The sequence below is a fragment of the Miscanthus floridulus genome, chromosome 6 (assembly GCF_019320115.1).
Source record: "Miscanthus floridulus cultivar M001 chromosome 6, ASM1932011v1, whole genome shotgun sequence".
Lineage (NCBI taxonomy): Eukaryota > Viridiplantae > Streptophyta > Magnoliopsida > Poales > Poaceae > Miscanthus > Miscanthus floridulus.
The window spans coordinates 3,000,869-3,010,746 of NC_089585.1; the positions used below are offsets into that span (position 1 = coordinate 3,000,869).

A 9,878-nucleotide genomic window follows, 5' to 3' on the forward strand; every position below is an offset into this window, starting at 1 on the left:
ATCAGACCGTTGAGCAAGATCCAGTCGATCGTTCATGAACAATATATGTAGCACTTAAATTGTCAAGATGAAACGAGTGCCGGACATACAACATTTCACACACAAACGCTGCAGTAGTGCAGTAGAGTCGTTGTGACGTGCATTGAGTGCGCCCTGTCCGTGCTGCTCCGTTTCCGGACCTGCAGGCAACGTAACTGGCTGGGTTCTGGTGTCGCCGCGACGATCCCGGAATGGACGACATGATCGAGATCGACGACCTCTGTGATTGTTATTTCTTGCTTGCCGTTAGCAAATGGTTTGGCTGGATGATGGAGCAAATAAAGAGGTAGCCACAGTGATGGCTTGGCCATATATATATATATATCTGCAAAACATGCATGGGCTGAGGCTGCGCGCCATGCACATCGTCCATCCGCCATGGCATGCAAGCATGGAGTCCAAAAACTAAAAAACAAACTTTAAACTGGCAGCAGAGAGAGACTGGAGGGCCCTTGCTTGACTTGGAGGAGACCTCGAGTCGCCTCCCGTGTCTGCGTGTACCGCAACCAGATCCCAAGGTAATGGTAGGGGCCTAGGTGATGGGGAGATGCTGAGATGCCCGGGAGCATATTGCAACAAGTACACCAAAAGGTACTCGTGTGTCACCAAGCAAGGCCAGCTCTTGAGTTCACTTTCTCTGTTCTAGATTATAGATCGCTTTAGTTTTGTCCTAGTTAAGCCACGGTTCTCTGATTGGATTTAGTCGCTAGGAAGATTGGCTATCCACTTCGGCTTTAGTACCGGTGTCCAACTGAATCGAGAAACTGAATACAACGAACATTGGAGCACCGAGCTGAGCGCCAACATGCACTTTTGATTGTGATTTCTCCTCCAAGTCCTTATGACATTGTGGGGGCGAGGGGGGAGGGTAGCAGCACAAGGTAGAGGCGGGGGTAGCTGTAGCGGGGCGACATGACAACGGTGGGGCGTGGACGGTGGTGGCAGCAACGGGGCGGCACGACAGTGGTGGTGTTGTGGGGCAATGTTTGGGCGTCAAGGGTGGGGGCAACGGTGGAATTGAAGCGCGGCAAGGCGGCTCAGGGGCGACAGCGGTGTTGTGGGGTGGTAGGGCGGCGCAGGGTGAGGGCAATATAGACAGGACGACAACATGCTATGGGACAGTGGCGCATCTACGTGAGCACGAGGTTAAGTATGTTTTTTAGTGGAACCGAAAATCAAACAAAAAAGGCACCAAATCTGCCGGTTTTTGTTTCATAACTGTCGGCTCTTGTTTTTGGAAAAAACTGAAGTTTATAAAAAACGATAAAAACGAACCAATATGTTTTTCTTAACCGACTGCCCACTCCTATCTTCAGTGGGTATGGTGTATAGTAGTGGTAGTAGTATCTCCTTCTCGTACTAGCACAGTAGTCGTTGCTCCACTGGAGGACTCTCAGGCCCTGTTCACTTGTCTTATAATCCGTACTTTTCAGCTTGTTTTTTCAGCCGGAACAGTATTTTTCTCTCACAACAAATCAGCCAAAACAGTGTTTCGACTTGTTTTTTCAGTGAAGCGAACGGGGCCTCAGTTATTAGCTGTTGGTTTGCCACTGGGTGCTAGTTTTGGCCTTCCTGCATCTGCATGATCAGTCACAGGTGAGCTTGGGAGTCACTACTAGCACTACCGGATTCAGCTTCTTTGTCGAGTGCCTCAGGCACTCGGCAAAGGCCGATATACACTCGGCAAAGGGCGCTCGATAAATAGTTTATCGGCAAAGACCTCTTTGCCAAGTGCACTTTATCGGACACTCGACAAAGCCTTTGCCGAGTGATATTCTGACACTCGGCAAAGAAAAATTGCCGTGACGGCGAGCGCCACCGTGACGGCGGCTTTGCCGAGTGTCAAAGTCAAGCACTCGGTAAAGGTCGCCTCTTTACTGAACGTCATTGACTTAGACACTCGGCAAAGGTGGCCACTGTGTCGAGTGCCACCGTCAAGACACTCGGCAAACAGGCGACCTTTGCCGAGTGTCTGGCCCGTGGCACTCGGCAAATCTGTGATGTTTGCCGAGTGCAATGGCCTGTGCACTCGGCAAAGCATGTTCCCAAGCATGTTCTCATGTCGTCACTTTGCCGAGTGTCATGGCCATTGCACTCGGCAAAGTGACTGAAAACAGCCTTTTTATTTGTTTTTTACATTCCATCTAAATAAACAGAAGATATATATAACAAACATCACCAACATCACATATATATCATCAACAACACATATATATCACCAACACCACATGATCAGTCACAGGTGAGCTTGGGAGTCACTACTAGCTAGTGAGTCCATAGGAGGACAGGCAGTCCTCCCTCCGTCCTAAAATAAGTGCATTTTTAGAATTGTGGTAGAGATATCAATACTAGTAAAAAAATTACATATATACTCCTATAAAGATGTAATCATTGCTCTTTGGAAAAACAGAAAGACAACTAGAGTTGGTTTGTCTCATATGTAATGTGCTCTTATTTTGCAAAAAAAAAAAAATCAATTCTATAAGTGCACTTGTTATGGGACAGAGAGGGAGTATGGTACGCCGAGATGGTAGCCCTAGCAGAAGGGGTTGGACGCCGGGGAGCTGGGAGAGGACAGAGGAGCCAGCTGCCCAGCTTCGTGCTGGCTGCCGAGCCGAGGACGAGGAGGATAGGATTGCAATCGCAGTACGGGAATCGGGATTGCAATCGCAGTACGGGAATCGGGATTGCAAGCAGAGCAAGAGCAGGACAAGTGAGGCCTTCTTTAAATTGAGGTTACAAATCAGTATTTTATACTGTAGTATTTTCATTTTTATTTGATAATTATTGTCCAATTATGATCTGACTAGACTCAAAAGATCCGTCTTATAATTTACAATCAAACTATGTAATTAATTATTTTTTTTATCTACATTTAATACTATTTAAAGATTTGATGTGACAGAGAGAATGAAAAAACTTACAATCTAGATAAGAGGCCCCGTGCTTTTCAACGGGCGCCACTGTGTGATTTGACTCTGCGGCGCTGTGCCATGTCGCTGCCGGCCAGGGAGTCAGGGACCAGCTTTTCTTTATTTATATTCATCTCCGCCGACCCTCCGCCGGCCTTTCTGACCACCAGTGACGACCCCCATGCCATGGCATGCATCTCGACTGATTGTTGTACTAGTGAAGGCCGCGCGCCTTCGCGTGCGCCGACGAGAGAATAAGTTCAGGTTTTTTTTAAGTAGAGTTCGATGTGATAAACTGAAACTTGTAGGATATTTATATTACATGTAAAAGTTGTGGTAAAGCATATACGTGTTAGATAGTTACATTCTACAAAGCTGGGAATGTCTTAACTGTACAATTCTAGGCTGTATATGTTAGGGGACGATATATGTAGTGGTACTGCTGTGCACATGAGCATGCATATTATACATAATAAATAAGCATCAGGTAGCAGCTGTGTGTAGATGCTGATGCCGATCTTGTTATCTAACAGTACCCTGTTGTTCTGTTCGAAGCATCAAGGGCTGATGGATGAATCTGTGTATGCATCTAGATGTGTGAGTTATATGTGGTATTTAAAGTATATGATAAAGTTGGTAAATGGTGAGGGACAATCAGTGTACCTGATTCTTGGTAGCGGCACATGCACTCGGTGTGGTGACTGCATCCAGATATAGAACCTGTAGAACAGTGAAGAAGAGGTATAGTGTTGGGCTTCTGAAGTGTTTAGCTGATCTATTATTTATATCTATTTTAGCCGTACCAGCTGAATCAGATAGAGCAGCATCATTTTCATGGTCACCGTAGTCTGCCGGGAGCCCATCGTAATCAACTAAATTTTCTGGGACTGAATGTACGTATGTGGCGAGGTGTGTGGAGGGAGCGGGGTTAGAACCAATAAGGAAAGAATGTAAATAAAAATTTATAAAAACAAAGGATCTGTGATGTTGAGGCATACGTCTTGCATCTTCTTCTTCCTGCATGATCTGCATGCTGAAGTCATCGTCGGAAGTGAGATCAATTAATTGGTTGCAGCCAAATGGGCCATTGAGATATTGGTATGTGTCCATGGCTGCTGCTGCTGCAAAATCAAAGGCATTTGAGAAGTTTGCATGTGAAGTGGCTGTGCTGGCAAGTACGGATGGTATAAAGAGAAGTAATAAGGCAATGTTTTAAATTTAAGGCTATTTTAATCTTGTAATATTCAAACAAGAACTCTTAAATTTGCGAAGCATTTCATGTCATTGATTCAGTAGGCATGAACCTTATGGATAAATTACAGGCTGTGGTTGAGAGACTTTTATGGGAATCTAGGTGGTTGGAACATGAAGTAATTTTTTTAATTCATTTGTATGTACAGAAAGCGTTCCCATATAAATAGATGTCTATGTTTTTATCTATTTATAGCGATATTTGTGTTCCAAGGTGTTATGAAAAGGAAGGCGAGTGCATGATTGTTATCTCTGTTGCTTGTCAGATGACGTACCTGAGGATTGTTTCTGTCCAGAAGACGACGTGGTGTATGGCCGACGTTTGAGAGAAATAGTGCCTGAATCTGTAGATTCTGTCAAACAATGAGAACGAACCATGCTAGTCAATGAGCCTCTTTTTTTAAGAGGTTTTTAACCAAACGAGCAATACAATAGAACATGGACCTCTTCTAATACCATAATAATAAATCAGTTATAATTATGTAACTACTTGTAGAACCGGAACAAATGCTTACAAATGTTTGGGATAACAACCTGCAAATACAAATAGTAATTAGATGTGATTTTCTGAAATACATCTCCAATGCAACAAACAAAGAGTTAAACATATAAGAAACTTTTATGGGACATATCTTCAATTAATATAGCAAAGAGCCAAACATACGAGAAACTTTTACGGAACACATCTCAAATGCAAATGGACGAGATTTTAGTGATTGAGGATAAGCACTAATCCTAGCACAATAGGAGTTTGGTCTATGGCACATGAAAATGGACAATCCATAGATGCCAAAACTCAAAAGGAGAGTTTCATTAGGACAGTTTAGATATACAAGAAAATATACATACCAGAACTATCACCAAAATTTTGTGCACTGTCTCGTAAAGGAAGCACTTCTATCAGATGGCTAAGAAGAGATTCTGGCTGCCTCTAATCTCTAGGTACCCGTGATCCTGGCCATCAAATAATTTTAGTAAAGCTATATAAGTACCAAAATTAGAAGTAGTCCTGTTAGAAGTTGAAGGGCTATTTGTTTAGGAAATCTAATTGCAAAACTATTTATCAACACCAATAAAGCACTATGGCTTTGACCTTCCCCATACTTTACTGCTGCTCTAAGTTGGCCTTCCTACTCCTGTATCTTTCTGAAGTGTTGGAAAAAAATAGTCCAAGTCAAAACCGTAGCAGGCAACCATAGAAGAGTAACAGGCTTCTTAGGCTTGCTAGACATTATCTTGTTAATAAATACAGCTCTACATCTATGGATTGTCCATGTTCCAGCTCTACAATTATATGCACCACCAATGTATAATTTATTATTTCACCAAGTTTAAAGAACTTTGAACATATATAAGTATAAGAAGAGATTCTGTAAATGGGCTATGTTCAAACAAACAATGCAACAATATTCAAAGATCTATTGAACATTAATGTTTATCCTAAATTCTTGGAATCAGTTTGTGGCTCTCAATTGTTAGTGACCATTTAAAACTTGTCAATTTGCTAAAATCTCATAATTGTTCTTACAAAGTCGGTGGCACCGTTAGAAGATTAGAAAAAGGCAGGATCTGTGAAACTAAACCTATATATGACCTGACATGGTGTGCCTTAAATATAGACCATAATATTGTGACAGTAGTGGGTGGCAGCATCAGAAAATTAGAAAAAGGCAGGATATGTGAAACTCAAGCTATATTTGATCAGGCGTGGTGTGCTATAAATATAGACTGCATTTAATAGTGGTACAATTTTGCATACATATATCCAAAAAAAGGCACAGCTGCTCTGCTACAGGCCACAAGCATAGGAAGAATCGAGATAACAATATGAAGGCTTACGAAGATGCCTCTCAAAATATAGCTTAGGCTAACACTTTGCGCAACAACTTCAATGTGTTTCTGGGATGTAGGCCTGATAAAACCACCAAGTGGTTAGACTATGGGAGCAAACTAAAAAGTATGTGGATGCCTAAAATCTTAATATAATGAACCAAAGGAGATAATCATCTTTATCACAAGGATTATTACATGTAAAGATGCAAAGGAGCTTCTACTGTTAAACCAACCTTGTTTTCCCAGTGATCTATGAAATGGAACTGCAGCCAAAAAAGATGCAGATAATCAATTTAGGAAGAAAAGGAATAGCACAGATAGACCATTGAAGCATGCATTTGGAGTGGAGGTTTTTTTAAAGAAAAACACTGAGAAGGCATACACTTTAGTAGATGAACTGCCATACACTTTAATAAATGAATTCCCATACACTTTAATTGATGAACACATGACATCATCTAATATTTGCAGCAAGCTGAAGCATAAAATCTGAGCAATCTTGCTTGAAGCACTGAAAGAACTGCATAATACAAAGTAAAGTATCTATTTGCTACCTTCACAGTTTCAGAAGAGGAAACAACGTTGTGGTGCAGTGGTGGACTTAATGTTGCTGCAGAAAGGTCAGAGATAAACTCTCTCTATTGAACTTCTTGCCGACTAAGAGCAATTTGTATTGGGTGGCTAACGTACTCTTCATTCCTGCTGCCCATGCAGCAACACAAACGGCGGCACGGGCAACTTTCATGCACAGGAGGACACCATGGTAATTATACTAAAATGCACATAAATGAATCTATACATTTTCCATAAGAAAAATATAGTGCGATGGCAGCCTGCTCATAGCCAAAAATAAAGTGTCAGCTATAATACATTACCAACCAGACAGAGTGTCGTCACTTTTTGGCCGCAGGGTGAACAATGACTTACCAAGATTTGCTGCTTTTATCTGGAGACACAAACCATCTGCATACAGAGCAACAAGTAAATTTGTCTGGAAAATAATTTCCTAAAACACTTCTTTATCAAAATCAAAATAGTAATTTAGGAATTCTTATGGAAAATAAATTCCCAAAAGCCATGGAACGGTCCCAGAAATTGTGTAAAATTTGACCACACACTTACAGGAAAATCTCTACTAAAAGGCTGAAGGCCATGTGTGTCAAAATCATTTTATCCTAAACAAATTTCTTAGTGGTCAACTTGGCATCATATTTGCCTTTCATGTTTGTATGTTTTGTGTGTAGCAAGGTAAGCGACAAATTTTTGCATCATTGCATTGATCGTGTTACCTGAAGGTCACAATGGCCTGGTTACCTATCTCCTGTCAATTTGGAAATTTCTCAAAGAGATATTCTATTAGTATCCGGAATTGCATGATCAGAAACATACTTAGTTAGTATGGTGCAGGTGCAGCGGTAAGCAGTCTCAATCTTTTAGGCTACCCATAGGAAAACAAGGCACAAACTTGTCCAACACCCAAGGCACGCACAACCTGGCACTCACTGAAAATTGCCTTGCCAACAAGGTCTTACTGCAAGCAGGAGGACCATAGCACAGAACTCCTTTGGATGGAGACATGCCAAACCTGTCGAACTTGTCCGGATGCTCCACAGGATAGTGAACAGTCCGCATCAGTTTTGAAAAGAAATTAGCAAATTGTGGAACACAAGCAATAGTACAATACCAAGAGCAGAAGGTCAATTAGCATCTAACTACCTCCTGGAGCTCCCTCTTGACACTCTCCAGCCAAGCAATATCCTCCCAAGAGGACTTTGACAACCTAAATCCTGCAGGTTGGCAGACCAACGCTGCACCGCCACTGTGCCACCAATGACGATGTCATCGAAGGTATTGCCAATGATGAAGATATTAAAAATTGCATATGTATTAGGCAATTGCAGGCTATAGCAGATATACAAGAAGGTGGGCAGCAAAGAGAGAGTATTCTCACCAAGATAAAAGTATTAAAGCAGTTCAATCATTACTATGTAAAAATAAAATGATGCCAACCGAAATCTATTGCCAATGATGAAGACATTTAAAATTGAAGATGTATTAGGCAATTGCAGGGCTATAGCAGCTATACAAGAAGGTGGGCAGTAGAGAGAGTATTTTCACCAAGATAAAAGTACTAAAGCAGTTCCATCATGACTATGTAAAAATAAAATTTCCAAAGAAAGCAAAAAATACTTAGATCACAGTACAAGGCATGTTACCTTTGTACTCCAATCTCACACAGGGTTTGTTCATAGAACATCAAAATTGGAGAACTCAAACAAAATTGCAGAGCTGTACCAACTGTCGACATGAAAACTGAATTTTCTGAAATTAGCAATTTGCACACTATGCACGGTAAAAATCCGTATCACAAATGAGGCACGAAGCAAGTTACGAACCTGTAAATCAAGCACCTTGTGATTCTTACTCCTCGCTCAATTTTCTCCAGGCCATCAAATGGATTGTGTAGCTATATGGAGAAGCAGAACCACATATAGGGACATAGGAGAAAAGATCACCAGCCCACCACACATAGCAACAGTTCTGAAACCTACATTGAAAATAGCTGCAAAGAAAAGAACAAATGAACCTGTCCATGAGCTAGTAATTAACTGAATGGTGCAAGAGAGACATGAAAAGGCATTAGCAGGGTGGAAATCCCAATCAAGCCCGCTGCAGACTACATAATACCAGGCTGCAATAAGTTAAAAAGAGAGCAATAATTTGAATTTGTGTAGCCAATCCAGAAAACAATTTCAATCCAAAGATAAAATAGAGAAGATGTATCCAATTGAGGTATAAAATAGAGAAGATGTATCCAGTTGAGGTCGTCATTCGTAAGGACAATGAGCATTTGTATCAGTCAAAAATATATACAAAGGAAGAGTCTATTTTTTTCTTATTTGAGACAGTAATGGTAGACAGATGGAATACATCATGTCCAAGAGCACCCCAAAAGCGATCTTATAATTTTCGTGTCGGAGCACATTAATTTTGAGGCTATAATATCTCTTTTGGTAATTTGTCCACGGCTGCAATCCCCTTGTCTCTGAATCAACAAAGAAAAAAAAGAACTTAAGAAAACAATAGATAAAGAATCGACAATGAAAGGTAGGGAGGTGAGGAAATATTGGCTGCTAGCTCTTTGTTTGTCTTCCCTAAACTCACTAATCGGTAGTGTTATGCATGTTGCCATGTGTAGCTGAAGTTGTTACCAACAATAAAAAGGGAGATTAGCCAAAAAAATGATAAGATATTTAATAATAGTTAGAGGATACTTTGGACATTTAGCTATAAACATAAATGAAGAGAGCAGAATACATGAGTATCGGGATAGGCTAAAAAGACACAAGGCATGGTGTGTAATTTATTTAGCCTACGATATTTTAGACTTTTAGCTGCCACCATAAAATGAAGGAAACATTATATATATAGGTGTGTACATGAGTTAAGAGGCAACATAGAACCAGGATGCAGTGGTAGAGTGGTTTGATGTAGTTGCTCCAATAGATATTTAGCAACAGCATAAATAAAGAGAGTAGGAAATATGAGCACTGGGATAAATTAAAAAGGAACAAGGCACAGCATGTCATCTAGTTAACATAAGATATTTTAGACTTTTAACTGCAACCGGAAAAGAACTAAACATTATATATAGGAGTACACAAAGTCATTTTGTATTAGAATAAACCCTCTCATTTAACGATGTCTAATAGTTTTTTTGATTGATGCGGCGATATGTGGACGTTGTCCCAAAAAATTGAGAAACTAAAACCCTCGACTATCAATTTTATCCCAAATCTCAAAAAAAAACATGAATATAAGACCATAGACCAAAACGGTGTG

At 40.7% G+C, this 9,878-nt stretch overlaps 1 protein-coding gene across 2 annotated transcripts; it reads right to left on the reverse strand.

The window, feature by feature from the left end:
• Positions 1-3,369: 3,369 nt before the first annotated feature.
• LOC136457422 (uncharacterized) lies at positions 3,370-5,021 on the reverse strand. 2 transcript variants are annotated; one of them, XM_066457450.1, is made up of 5 exons: positions 4,478-5,021; positions 3,950-4,069; positions 3,755-3,838; positions 3,615-3,671; positions 3,370-3,528 (listed from the first exon to the last, which is right to left on the reverse strand). In XM_066457450.1, the coding sequence occupies exons 1-5, from the start codon at positions 4,578-4,580 to the stop codon at positions 3,509-3,511; spliced, it is 384 nt and encodes a 127-aa protein (XP_066313547.1). In that variant the 5' UTR covers positions 4,581-5,021; the 3' UTR covers positions 3,370-3,508. The 2 variants fall into 2 exon arrangements, with proteins under 2 accessions (XP_066313547.1, XP_066313546.1); XM_066457449.1 differs by having other exon boundaries at positions 3,950-4,072.
• Between the last annotated feature and the right edge of the window lie 4,857 nt (positions 5,022-9,878).